We start from the raw sequence: 14,796 nt of genomic DNA on the forward strand, positions 1-14,796 counted from the left end.
GCAGCACATAGTCAGATCCCGTTCCCAGCATGGCAGAGAAAGAGTTAATTGCCCCCCCCCCCCCATCCATAATAAATAGGTGTTACAAAGGAACACAAGCTAAGGCCTAACGATTGTTTCCTTTGCCTCATTTCAGGCTATTCATAGTCAGAAGGGTTATTCTTAGGGATGACTGACAGCCCTACAAGATGGCCACCGTAATAATAATAATAATAATAATAATAATAATAATAATAAACCTTATTTGTATAGCACCTTTCATACAAAAATTGCAGCTCAAAGCGCTTCACAATTGAAAAAAGACAGGCATAAAATGAGCACATAAAGTGCAGACATATAAAATCACAGTTTTTCACATTAGGAACATCCCAATAGGCCACCTTGTTTATGGTTTGATTCAGTTTTAAAAATAGACAATAATAAAAAAGAGTAAGATAGAATAGACAGAGTAAAATAGTGCAATAGTGCAGTGCAATAAAATAGTAGAATAGAATAGAGAAAATTAGCACATAAAGTGCAGACGTAAAATCACAGTTTTTTTTACAGTAAATAAAATAGTTCCGGATTACTGTTTAACAGTTTAAAGTCGTCTTTACCTTCTCTCTGTTTGGTATCCACAGTTTCAAACCTGACAGTCTTCCCTCCTGTTTGATACCCAATTTGACCATTTGAACCTCCCTCTCAGGGCAAACCTCCCTCTCAGGGCAAACCTCCCTCTCAGGTAGGGTGACCAGATGCAAAAAGTCCAAAAGTGGGACAACAGTAAGATTTTGGTGGGACAAAGTGGGACAACAGTAAGATTTTGGTGGGACAAAGTGGGACAGATAGATAATGTAATTTTTTTTATTAGAATAACTGCCATGGTCTTCACTGAATAGATTTAAATCAAAGGTTAAATCAAAATAAATACAAATTGAATACCACCTAACATCTGTTTTAAATATTCAAACGTCATCACTTGACAGGAATGTCTTGTGTTTGCATCTGGTCACCCTAACTGTGTGATAGACACTTGTTATCTCAGCTGCAGTGACCTTGTCCGTCTGGCTATCATTGTTTGGTTTAAAAAGAAACTTATCCATAGATCTGGATGTTTCTTTTTGGTGAGCCACTTTCAAGTGAGACTCACGTCCACTGTGGCCTTCAAGTCGTATTCTCCTCAACGAACTATGACACAAAACACAGAAAGCCTGCTGCGGATTGCCTGCCATCTGCCTCACCCAGTCATGTGTCGTTTGCCAGTCTTGGTTGTAACTGCAGGTCCGTTTCTTTTTACTGCTTTCCATCTTGAACTAGTTCGCTTGTAATGTTGTTGTGTTTTTTTTTACCAATCAGATTTGCGATATGAGGTAGCGTCACAAGTTCAACTCTCACGAGCAGAGCAGTGCGCTAAATTACTATAACCAATCAGATCTGCGATATGAGGTAGCGTCACGACTCAGTCTCAGTCACGTCACAAGCAGGCAAGCAGCGCGCTAAAGTACTATAACCAATCAGAGCAATGTGTGTGGACAAGAGGCGGGTTGCTACGTTTACTGTCTGTAGGGAGGGGTTTTTAGACGCATGTTTTTTTTTGGCTTCGAAAAGAGGGACATCCTCTCAATATGAGGGACGCGGGACATTTGGTCAAATGGTGGGACAGTACAACCAAAAGGGGGACACCTGGTCACCCTACTCTCAGGGCGCAGTTCTAGGCCTCGGTCCCCCACACAGTTTTAAAAACCTGACAGTTTAGAACCTGTAATAAAGAGTAATATAGAATATAGAACCGCACTGACCTTCCTGTGTGTCTCCAGATCGCGCGGAAGCTGGGCTGCCCGGTCATCGACGAGGTGAAGATGCTGCTGTGTATGAGGATGTCTGACCCCGTCGGCGTCACCATGGCCGGGAAGATCAACATCCTGGGGATCTTCGGAGGTAGCAATCCAGTCCTCCAACCAGTGTTGTAGTCGAGTCACTAAATCTCGAGGTCAAGTCTCGAGTCCCCAGTGTTCGAGTCTCGAGTCCCCAGTGTTCGAGTCTTGAGTCCCCAGTGTTTGAGTCTCGAGTCCCCAGTGTTTGAGTCTCGAGTCCCCAGTGTTCGAGTCTCAAGTCCCCAGTGTTCGAGTCTCGAGTCCCCAGTGTTTGAGTCTCGAGTCCCCAGTGTTTGAGTCTTGAGTCCCCAGTGTTTGAGTCTCGAGTCCCCAGTGTTTGAGTCTCGAGTCCCCAGTGTTTGAGTCTTGAGTCCCCAGTGTTTGAGTCTCGAGTCCCCAGTGTTTGAGTCTCGAGTCCCCAGTGTTGGAGTCTCGAGTCCCCAGTGTTGGAGTCTCGAGTCCCCAGTGTTCGAGTCTCGAGTCCCCAGTGTTTGAGTCTCGAGTCCCCAGTGTTCGAGTCTCGAGTCCCCAGTGTTCGAGTCTCGAGTCCCCAGTGTTTGAGTCTCGAGTCCCCAGTGTTCGAGTCTCGAGTCCCCAGTGTTTGAGTCTCGAGTCCCCAGTGTTCGAGTCTCGAGTCCCCAGTGTTCGAGTCTCGAGTCCCCAGTGTTTGAGTCTCGAGTCCCCAGTGTTCGAGTCTCGAGTCCCCAGTGTTTGAGTCTCGAGTCCCCAGTGTTCGAGTCTCGAGTCCCCAGTGTTTGAGTCTCGAGTCCCCAGTGTTCGAGTCTCGAGTCCCCAGTGTTCGAGTCTCGAGACCCCAGTGTTCGAGTCTCGAGACCCCAGTGTTCGAGTCTCGAGTCCCCAGTGTTCAAGTCTCAAGTCCCCAGTGTTCGAGTCTCGAGTCCCCAGTGTTTGAGTCTCGAGTCCCCAGTGTTTGAGTCTTGAGTCCCCAGTGTTTGAGTCTCGAGTCCCCAGTGTTTGAGTCTCGAGTCCCCAGTGTTTGAGTCTTGAGTCCCCAGTGTTTGAGTCTCGAGACCCCAGTGTTCGAGTCTCGAGTCCCCAGTGTTTGAGTCTCGAGTCCCCAGTGTTGGAGTCTCGAGTCCCCAGTGTTGGAGTCTTGAGTCCCCAGTGTTTGAGTCTTGAGTCCCCAGTGTTGGAGTCTCGAGTCCCCAGTGTTGGAGTCTCGAGTCCCCAGTGTTGGAGTCTTGAGTCCCCAGTGTTTGAGTCTCGAGTCCCCAGTGTTGGAGTCTCGAGTCCCCAGTGTTGGAGTCTCGAGTCCCCAGTGTTGGAGTCTCGAGTCCCCAGTGTTCGAGTCTCGAGTCCCCAGTGTTCGAGTCTCGAGTCCCCAGTGTTTGAGTCTCGAGTCCCCAGTGTTCGAGTCTCGAGTCCCCAGTGTTGGAGTCTCGAGTCCCCAGTGTTCGAGTCTCGAGTCCCCAGTGTTTGAGTCTCGAGTCCCCAGTGTTCGAGTCTCGAGTCCCCAGTGTTCGAGTCTCGAGTCCCCAGTGTTCGAGTCTCGAGACCCCAGTGTTCGAGTCTCGAGTCCCCAGTGTTCGAGTCTCGGGACCCCAGTGTTCGAGTCTCGAGACCCCAGTGTTCGAGTCTCGAGTCCCCAGTGTTCGAGTCTCGAGTCCCCAGTGTTTGAGTCTCGAGTCCCCAGTGTTTGAGTCTCGAGTCCCCAGTGTTTGAGTCTCGAGTCCCCAGTGTTTGAGTCTCGAGTCCCCAGTGTTCGAGTCTCGAGACCCCAGTGTTCGAGTCTCGAGTCCCCAGTGTTCGAGTCTCGAGTCCCCAGTGTTTGAGTCTTGAGTCCCCAGTGTTTGAGTCTCGATTCCCCAGTGTTCGAGTTTCGAGTCCCCAGTGTTTAAGTCTCGAGTCCCCAGTGTTCGAGTCTCGAGTCCCCAGTGTTTGAGTCTCGATTCCCCAGTGTTCGAGTCTCGAGTCCCCAGTGTTGGAGTCTCGAGTCCCCAGTGTTGGAGTCTCGAGTCCCCAGTGTTGGAGTCTCGAGTCCCCAGTGTTCGAGTCTCGAGTCCCCAGTGTTTGTGTCTCGAGTCCCCAGTGTTCGAGTCTCGAGTCCCCAGTGTTCGAGTCTCGAGACCCCAGTGTTCGAGTCTCGAGTCCCCAGTGTTCGAGTCTCGAGTCCCCAGTGTTTGAGTCTCGAGTCCCCAGTGTTGGAGTCTCGAGTCCCCAGTGTTGGAGTCTCGAGTCCCCAGTGTTGGAGTCTCGAGTCCCCAGTGTTTGAGTCTCGAGTCCCCAGTGTTGGAGTCTCGAGTCCCCAGTGTTGGAGTCTCGAGTCCCCAGTGTTCGAGTCTCGAGTCCCCAGTGTTTGAGTCTCGAGTCCCCAGTGTTCGAGTCTCGAGTCCCCAGTGTTCGAGTCTCGAGTCCCCAGTGTTCGAGTCTCGAGTCCCCAGTGTTCGAGTCTCGAGTCCCCAGTGTTTGAGTCTCGAGTCCCCAGTGTTGGAGTCTCGAGTCCCCAGTGTTGGAGTCTCGAGTCCCCAGTGTTCGAGTCTCGAGTCCCCAGTGTTTGAGTCTCGAGTCCCCAGTGTTCGAGTCTCGAGTCCCCAGTGTTGGAGTCTCGAGTCCCCAGTGTTCGAGTCTCGAGTCCCCAGTGTTTGAGTCTCGAGTCCCCAGTGTTCGAGTCTCGAGTCCCCAGTGTTCGAGTCTCGAGTCCCCAGTGTTCGAGTCTCGAGACCCCAGTGTTCGAGTCTCGAGTCCCCAGTGTTCGAGTCTCGGGACCCCAGTGTTCGAGTCTCGAGACCCCAGTGTTCGAGTCTCGAGTCCCCAGTGTTCGAGTCTCGAGTCCCCAGTGTTCGAGTCTCGAGTCCCCAGTGTTTGAGTCTTGAGTCCCCAGTGTTTGAGTCTCGATTCCCCAGTGTTCGAGTCTCGAGTCCCCAGTGTTTAAGTCTCGAGTCCCCAGTGTTCGAGTCTCGAGTCCCCAGTGTTTGAGTCTCGATTCCCCAGTGTTCGAGTCTCGAGTCCCCAGTGTTGGAGTCTCGAGTCCCCAGTGTTGGAGTCTCGAGTCCCCAGTGTTGGAGTCTCGAGTCCCCAGTGTTCGAGTCTCGAGTCCCCAGTGTTTGTGTCTCGAGTCCCCAGTGTTCGAGTCTCGAGTCCCCAGTGTTCGAGTCTCGAGACCCCAGTGTTCGAGTCTCGAGTCCCCAGTGTTCGAGTCTCGAGTCCCCAGTGTTTGAGTCTCGAGTCCCCAGTGTTGGAGTCTCGAGTCCCCAGTGTTGGAGTCTCGAGTCCCCAGTGTTGGAGTCTCGAGTCCCCAGTGTTCGAGTCTCGAGTCCCCAGTGTTTGAGTCTCGAGTCCCCAGTGTTTGAGTCTCGAGTCCCCAGTGTTCGAGTCTCGAGTCCCCAGTGTTCGAGTCTCGAGACCCCAGTGTTCGAGTCTCGAGACCCCAGTGTTCGAGTCTCGAGTCCCCAGTGTTCAAGTCTCAAGTCCCCAGTGTTCGAGTCTCGAGTCCCCAGTGTTTGAGTCTCGAGTCCCCAGTGTTTGAGTCTTGAGTCCCCAGTGTTTGAGTCTCGAGTCCCCAGTGTTTGAGTCTCGAGTCCCCAGTGTTTGAGTCTTGAGTCCCCAGTGTTTGAGTCTCGAGACCCCAGTGTTCGAGTCTCGAGTCCCCAGTGTTTGAGTCTCGAGTCCCCAGTGTTGGAGTCTCGAGTCCCCAGTGTTGGAGTCTTGAGTCCCCAGTGTTTGAGTCTTGAGTCCCCAGTGTTGGAGTCTCGAGTCCCCAGTGTTGGAGTCTCGAGTCCCCAGTGTTGGAGTCTCGAGTCCCCAGTGTTTGAGTCTCGAGTCCCCAGTGTTGGAGTCTCGAGTCCCCAGTGTTGGAGTCTCGAGTCCCCAGTGTTGGAGTCTCGAGTCCCCAGTGTTCGAGTCTCGAGTCCCCAGTGTTCGAGTCTCGAGTTCCCAGTGTTTGAGTCTCGAGTCCCCAGTGTTCGAGTCTCGAGTCCCCAGTGTTGGAGTCTCGAGTCCCCAGTGTTCGAGTCTCGAGTCCCCAGTGTTTGAGTCTCGAGTCCCCAGTGTTCGAGTCTCGAGTCCCCAGTGTTCGAGTCTCGAGTCCCCAGTGTTCGAGTCTCGAGACCCCAGTGTTCGAGTCTCGAGTCCCCAGTGTTCGAGTCTCGGGACCCCAGTGTTCGAGTCTCGAGACCCCAGTGTTCGAGTCTCGAGTCCCCAGTGTTCGAGTCTCGAGTCCCCAGTGTTTGAGTCTCGAGTCCCCAGTGTTTGAGTCTCGAGTCCCCAGTGTTTGAGTCTCGAGTCCCCAGTGTTTGAGTCTCGAGTCCCCAGTGTTCGAGTCTCGAGACCCCAGTGTTCGAGTCTCGAGTCCCCAGTGTTCGAGTCTCGAGTCCCCAGTGTTTGAGTCTTGAGTCCCCAGTGTTTGAGTCTCGATTCCCCAGTGTTCGAGTCTCGAGTCCCCAGTGTTTGAGTCTCGATTCCCCAGTGTTCGAGTCTCGAGTCCCCAGTGTTGGAGTCTCGAGTCCCCAGTGTTGGAGTCTCGAGTCCCCAGTGTTGGAGTCTCGAGTCCCCAGTGTTCGAGTCTCGAGTCCCCAGTGTTTGTGTCTCGAGTCCCCAGTGTTCGAGTCTCGAGTCCCCAGTGTTCGAGTCTCGAGACCCCAGTGTTCGAGTCTCGAGTCCCCAGTGTTCGAGTCTCGAGTCCCCAGTGTTTGAGTCTCGAGTCCCCAGTGTTGGAGTCTCGAGTCCCCAGTGTTGGAGTCTCGAGTCCCCAGTGTTGGAGTCTCGAGTCCCCAGTGTTCGAGTCTCGAGTCCCCAGTGTTTGTGTCTCGAGTCCCCAGTGTTCGAGTCTCGAGTCCCCAGTGTTCGAGTCTCGAGACCCCAGTGTTCGAGTCTCGAGTCCCCAGTGTTCGAGTCTCAAGTCCCCAGTGTTCGAGTCTCGAGTCCCCAGTGTTCGAGTCTCGAGTCCCCAGTGTTCGAGTCTCGAGACCCCAGTGTTTGAGTCTCGAGTCCCCAGTGTTCGAGTCTCAAGTCCCCAGTGTTCGAGTCTCGAGTCCCCAGTGTTTGAGTCTCGAGTCCCCAATGTTCGAGTCTCGAGTCCCCAGTGTTTGAGTCTCGAGACCCCAGTGTTTGAGTCTCGAGTCCCCAGTGTTTGAGTCTCGAGTCCCCAGTGTTCGAGTCTCGAGTCCCCAGTGTTCGAGTCTCAAGTCCCCAGTGTTCGAGTCTCGAGTCCCCAGTGTTCGAGTCTCGAGTCCCCAGTGTTCGAGTCTCGAGACCCCAGTGTTCGAGTCTCGAGTCCCCAGTGTTCGAGGCCGAGTCCATGTCCGAGTCACCAAATTCCCCATTACCCTAGTCCGAGTCAGAGTCCAAGTCCAAGTCATCAAGGTTAAGTCCACTCCACTCTGGCAGTCAATGAGCTGACATACAAATAAAACAAGGTCTACATTAAATATAAATGACACAGCGGTCATCATTTCAAGAGTTTATTTACTTTGTGACACAATAGCCAAACAAATGCACTAGCCATCAATATCTTATGCCAAATGATTATGGCCTATTACAATGTTTTTAAATAAATAAATAACTGGATTTATCAATTAACAAGTCAGAGTCCTTAGCTGCATCTTCCAAGTCTGAATGCAGTCAATGCTCGAGTCCAAGTCCAAGTCTGAGTCATCAGTGCTCAAGTCCAAGTTGAGTCACGAGTCCTGGACTCGAGTACTACAACACTGCCACTGATCGACTCCCTCAGACCAGGAACCGTACACTGAATGCCTGCTTTATTGTGATTATTGTATTTGTAAATTAAAGCAATTTTACTGTTTTGTAATGCTGCTATTTAATGCCTTCGGCCACTTTGTGCTCTAAAAACGTATCTCTTCACCTTAGCCTTTTAATATATTCTGCCACTTTACACGCATTACATCCACACTGTGATTATTATATTGTAAATGAGACTCATTACATCCACACTGTGATTATTATATTGTAAATGAGACTCATTACATCCACACTGTGATTATTATATTGTAAATTAGACTCATTACATCCACACTGTGATTATTATATTGTAAATTAGACTCATTACATCCACACTGTAATTATTATATTGTAAATGAGACTCATTACATCCACACTGTGATTATTATATTGTAAATTAGACTCATTACATCCACACTGTGATTATTATATTGTAAATGAGACTCATTACATCCACACTGTGATTATTATATTGTAAATGAGACTCATTACATCCACACTGTGATTATTATATTGTAAATTAGACTCATTACATCCACACTGTGATTATTATATTGTAAATTAGACTCATTACATCCACACTGTAATTATTATATTGTAAATGAGACTCATTACATCCACACTGTGATTATTATATTGTAAATTAGACTCATTACATCCACACTGTGATTATTATATTGTAAATGAGACTCATTACATCCACACTGTGATTATTATATTGTAAATTAGAGCAGAGGAGATCCAAAAGACAACAAAGTGTTTTACCCTTTTTCTAATTTTCTGAACTACTTTCTTTCCGTCTATTTTATGCTCTATTTTACGGCTGTGAAGCTCTTTGGGCTGCAATTCTTGATGGGTGATTCAATGAAAGGTGCTATACAAATAAAGTTTATTATTATTATTAATATTATTATTAAGTGTTTAGATGAACACGCTTTTCAGACCTCAGTTCTCTCTCTCTCTCCCTCTTCAACTACATGGGACTGTCTCTCTATATCTCTCTCTCCCTCCATCCATCCATCATCCATGCTGTACCCCAGTCACTTCTTCTCTCTTTCTATCCATCCATCCACCTCTCTACCACTCTACTAGGAGATCCAGTCCTGTAGAACATTCTCTACTAGGAGATCCAGACAGTCCTGTAGAGAACATTCTTTATTAAGAGATCCAGTTCTGTTCCGGTTAGAACATTCTCTACTGGGAGATGGCTATTATATCCTAGAGCACTGTCAACTACTCTCTCTCTTCCCTCCCTCCCTCCCTCCCTCCCTCCCTCCCTCCCTCCCTCCCTCCCTCCCTCCCTCCCTCCCTCCCTCCCTCCCTCCCTCCCTCCATACCCCCCCTCTCTCTCCAGGTCCAGTAATGAATCTGATAGAGTATTCTCCAGTGGTCGATGGAGACTTCCTCCCAGATCATCCCAGCATGCTGTTTGATAATGCAGCAGATGTAGACTTCATGGGCGGAGTCAACAGTATGGATGGTCATTTTTTCGCTGGCGTGGACGTCGCTTCAATCAACAAGAGAAACGCCCCCACCACCGCGTGAGCACAAACACACACACACACACACGCATATTATTGGGTTTCTATACTTGTGAACAATATTACTGTAACTATATTGCATTGGCCACATTCATTCCCTAACCCTAAAATGGCCTATTTCAAATGAGGACTATCCTCAATTTAACAGATGTATCTCATCTTTCTACCTTTGTGGGGACACATGGTCCTCACAAGGACAGATGAGGAGAGCACACGCGCACACACACACACACACACACACACACACACACACACACACACACACACACACACACACACACACACACACACACACACACACACACACACACACACACACACACACACACACACACACACACACACACACACACACACACACACACACACACACCAAGTGAAATACACACAGTATATGCACACACAGATGGAAACACACTCACTACTCTTTCTGTATTCTATTATATTCTATTATATTCTCTCCTCTAGTGAGGATGTGATACGTCTACTGAAAGGCCTGACCAAAGAGAAGGGCCCAGCAGCGGTACAATCAGCCTTCGACACTTACTCTGCCCACTGGGACTCCACACCGGCACTGGTCGACATCAAGAAGACAGTCGTTGACATCGAGACTGACTTCCTGTTCCTGGTTCCAACTCAGACCACTCTCCACCTCCATGCCCAACATGCCAGGTCGGTTCAGATCGCGTTGGATGACGAAGAGCTTGTACTTTTAGATGTGAAGCAACTCATAGAACTGTCACTCACTCACTCACTCACTCACTCACTCACTCACTCACTCACTCACTCACTCAATCACTCACTCACTCACTCACTCACTCACTCACTCACTCACTCACTCACTCACTCACTCACTCACTCACTCACTCACTCACTCACTCACTCACTTCCTCACTGCCTCACTCACTCACTCACTCACTCACTCACTCACTCACTCACTCACTCACTCACTCACTCACTCACTCACTCACTCACTCACTGCCTCACTCACTCACTCACTCACTCACTCACTCACTCACTCACTCACTCACTCACTCACTCACTCACTCACTCACTGCCTCACTCACTCACTCACTCACTCACTCACTCACTCACTGCCTCACTCACTCACTCACTCACTGCCTCACTCACTCACTCACTCACTCACTCACTCACTCACTCACTCACTCACTCACTCACTCACTCACTCACTCACTCACTCACTCACTCACTCACTCACTCACTCACTCACTCACGTTTAGCCACTATGCCCCTAGTGGTGGCTTACAGGCATGGCACTTTGTGTTGGGCAGCGGTGGCCTAATGGTTAGAGAAGCGGGTTTGTGACCGGAAGGTCGCCGGTTCGATCCCCGGGACCGGCAGGAAAAATCTGCCGCTGAAGTGCCCTTGAGCAAGGCACTTAACCACCAACTGCTCCAGTGGAGTTGCTCAGTGGCCAATGGTGTCAGACTGTGGTTGTACTGGGCAGCTCCCAGGTGTGAATGGAACTGTGTGAATGTGAAGCAGGGCATAGCTGATAAAGAGCATCTGTGCTCAGCGAACCTACCCTGGGTAAATAAAGGTTAAACAAACTCACTCACTCACTCACTCACTCACTCACTCACGTTTAGCCACTATGCCCCTAGTGGTGGCTCACAGGCATGGCACTTTGTGTAAGACCAGGGTCGTGTCTGAAAAGTCTTCAGTACCTACACAATCAGACAGAAGCTACTGTACTAACCCTACTACCCTCAGTACCTACACAATCAGACAGAGGCTACTGTACTAACCCTACTACCCTCAGTATCTACACAACCAGACAGAAGCCCTACTACCCTCAGTACCTACACAATCAGACATAAGCTACTAACCCTACTACCCTCAGTACCTACACAATCAGACAGAAGCTACTGTACTAACTCTACTAGCCTCAGTACCTACACAATCAGACAGAAGCTACTAACCCTACTACCCTCAGTACCTACACAATCAGACAGAAGCTACTAACCCTACTACCCTCAGTACCTAGTACACAATCAGACAGAAGCTACTAACCCTACTACCCTCAGTACCTACACAATCAGACAGAAGCTACTAACCCTACTACCCTCAGTACCTACACAATCAGACAGAAGCTACTAACCCTACTACCCTCAGTACCTACACAATCAGACAGAAGCTACTAACCCTACTACCCTCAGTACCTACACAATCAGACAGAAGCTACTAACCCTAATCAGTAATCAGTGAATTCCACGACCACAACACCAGAGGGAGTTCCACAAATCATGTTCAACCCAGATTCGGCTCAAACAAGGGACTAAACACGTTTCGCAATTATGCCACAACAATGTGGAACGCCCTACCAACAGCCGTAAAATAATGTGAATCCCTACCCACCTTCAAAACCGCCCTCAAAGAGCACCTACGGGAGGCTGCAATTCTAAACTGGCCCCCGTAAATGTCCAACCCCCACCCACCCACCCAACCCCCTCCTAATGTTTCTTCGCCCTCGAATGTATATATTTTCTTTTAGGATCTCTGTTAAACAGTACTGTATATTTGTACTGTATGTCGTGTATGTCATAAATGTCATGATATATATCTGTATATCTGTATGTCGTGTATGTCATAAATGCCACAATGAATTGAAAATGGGGGACCCTGATGTAAACAAGACGAAAGTATTTCTCTGGTCTGCATCCCCTTAACAATTGTGTGTATTGAGCCGTACTGTATTGTACCCATTCTGCAATCTGTTAATACAATTTTCAATCAATAAATCAATCAATCAATCAATAAATCAATCAATAAATCAATAAATCAACCCTACTACCCTCAGTACCTACACAATCAGACAGAAGCTATTGTACTAACCCTACTACCCTCAGTAGTACCTACACAATGAGACAGAAGCTATATTGTACTAACCCTACTACCTTCAGTACCACTACCTACACAATGAGACAGAAGCTACTAACCCTACTACCCTCAGTGCCTAGACAATCAGACAGAAGCTATTGTACTAACCCCCTCAGTACCTACACAATCAATCAATCAGAGAGAAGTTACTAACCCTACTACCCTCAGTACCTACACAATCAGACAGAAGCTACTAACCCTATCACCCTCACAGGGCCGCCTGGGAGAAATGCGAGGCCCTGTGCGAGATTTAACGCGAGGCCCCCCCCCCCCCCCCCCCCCCCCCCAAATGTTAAAAAAAAAAAAAAAAAAAAAAAAATATATATATATATATATATATATATTTTTTTTTATACAGTCAACATATTCTTAAATAATAGCGCTGCCCGAGGCGGGGCATGATACAGTCAACATATAGCAAAAGAGAGAGCGAGAGAGAGCTCCCGTTCTACAGTCAATATACAGTGTACAGAGAGAGAGAGAGACACATTGGAAAGAAATTGAAATGCTATTTGGCCCTAAACAGAGAGTACACAGTGGCAGAATACCTGAGCACTGTGACTGAAGATCCTTGAGCACAGCCTAGCCATCGAGAAAGGCCGCCATAGGCAGACTGTGTGTGTTAGAAAGAGAGAGAGAGAGAGAGAGAACATGTGTGTTTGTCATGTGTGTGTGTGTTAGAGAGAGACTAGAGCATGTATGAGAGATTCAAAAGGACAAAGATCAACACTTAAATCCAAGAGAGAGAGAGAGAGAGAGAGAGAGAGAGAGAGAGAGAGAGAGAGAGAGAGAGAGACACATTGGCAGTGGCGGCTCGCCACTGGTGGCGCTAGGGCGCCGACCCACCTGTTGAATGAGAGGAGAAGAAAAAAAAAAAACGTTTTTGTTTTTTGTTTTATAGCCCTATAAATAATATAAACATGTTTAAAATGAATAATATTTACTCATTTTAAGTATGTTTGTATTTCCAATGCACAATATAACGTTATTATCTAAATTAAAAAAACAGCGTTTTCATGGGCAGGAAGTGACGTTTTTTTTTATTTTTTCGTATTTCTCGCCCGGGCAAGAAGCGATAGCGCTCTGACTGCGCGTCACAGTTTGATCGCTGTCTCCGTCACAGCCAATCAGTGCATACGGCGTTGTGCGTTGAAATATGACTATTATGTTGGAATCCGAGCGCGATTTGAAGCGGTCTAGAAAGCAGCGTGAACTTCCGTGAGAATTTCCATAGCCGCATTTCGCGGAGACGCTCTCTGATTGGCCGACGCCAGTATTTTTTTCTATGGCAGAATTTCACAGAGACGATCTCTGATTGGCCGAATCCAATTTCTAATGTTCCAATTCTAGCTTCTAGCTTGGTTCCTGGTACTAGGACTGTTGTTTGTCTTAGAGCGTGCCGTGCTGTGACTGCAAGTTCTTTAGACTGTTAAGCTTAGGCACTCTTTCAAAGTTGGTTAAGGTTAGAGTTTGTCTTAGAGCATGGCGATAGAACGCCAGGTAGTTTGCAGTCTGTTCGAGCGGAAATGGACAAAGGAATGTACTTGTTGAGTGTTGTGCTAACGTCGACGAGCTCAGCTGAGCTAACACTTGGCTAACAAGCTATATGGCGGATTATACACGTTTCCTGCCCTGGACGTTTCAACTAAACAGTGAGTCTCTCTCTCTCTCTCTCTCTCTAACGTTAGTAGTACTACTAGGCTGGTGCGGGCTAACTGGCTATCGTTCTGGGAGCTAACGTTAGTAGTACTACTAGGCTGGTGCGGGCTAACTGGCTTAACGTTAACGGTTGCGGTTAGGCAAGCGATACCGGAGTCTCAAGGCGAGCACAGAAAGACTCAGAAGTAGCTTCTATCCCCAGGCCATCAGGCTGCTAAACGAACAATGAATGAACACTACACAACAACAACCACCAAACGCACATAGCACACACATCCACACGCACACACTCACTTTAAACAAACACACTGTAGCACCCACTCCACACACTTTATAGCACACACCCACTTTAAACAAACACACTGTAGCACCCACTCCCCACACTTTATATTTATGGATGAAGGATTGCACTACAACTCGTACACCTTACTGTAAATTGTACCTAAAATTGTACCTCATCCCATTTCTGCTTTGCACTAGATAGTACTGTACATTAGTACACTGCATAGTATTGTGTATTGTATATTATATGGTAACTCAGAACATTGTACATATGTCTATACCGAACACTGTGACCTCATTTTCTTCTTCTAAATTCATGCTATATTATGTTATTATGTTATTTGATACTATCTTGTCTAGCACAGTCTCTGGAGCGTAACAGTAAGAAGCATTTTGTATGAAAGTATTCTGTACTTCTGTATGACAACTATTAAAGAACTTGAACTTGAACTTGAACTTGAACGGTTGTAAATAGTTTTTTTAGGAGCAGTACTACTGCTGGCCATTCATGAAGCGAGACATTGCTGATTGTTTATTTATCGATGGCTCATTGATTTAACTACTGCAGCTCTCTCGGATTGAAAATACGTGGATTATGGCTTGTTCAATATTGTCTATGTTTGAATGAATGAATGAATGAGAACTTTATTAACAGATTGCAGAATGGGTACAATACAGTACGGCTCAATACACACAATTGTTAAGGGGATGCAGACCAGAGAAAGACGTTTGTCTTGTTTACATCAGGGTCCCAGATTTTCGATTCATATCGATAGTTTAATAGCTAGCCTTGGCTCGTTTAACAATATGCAAAATATGTGTACAGCCCTGTACTCATACTGAAGTTATTCTTGGTATATAAT

General features: G+C 47.7%; 1 protein-coding gene across 1 annotated transcript in view; it reads left to right on the plus strand.

Annotated features, from left to right (window-relative positions):
- Positions 1–14,796, plus strand: part of LOC311223288 (bile salt-activated lipase-like) — a gene marked incomplete at its 5' end in the record, with an annotated part of 36,883 nt that overhangs the window by 16,735 nt on the left and 5,352 nt on the right. The window contains 3 exons of the mRNA XM_084308081.1: positions 1,797–1,917; positions 8,905–9,091; positions 9,560–9,763. Coding sequence (XP_084164207.1) covers positions 1,797–1,917; positions 8,905–9,091; positions 9,560–9,763 — 512 coding nt within the window. The remainder of the gene's footprint in view (positions 1–1,796; positions 1,918–8,904; positions 9,092–9,559; positions 9,764–14,796) is intronic.

This window comes from Notolepis coatsorum (genome assembly GCF_963971535.1).
Source record: "Notolepis coatsorum genome assembly, chromosome: 2".
NCBI lineage: Eukaryota > Metazoa > Chordata > Actinopteri > Aulopiformes > Paralepididae > Notolepis > Notolepis coatsorum.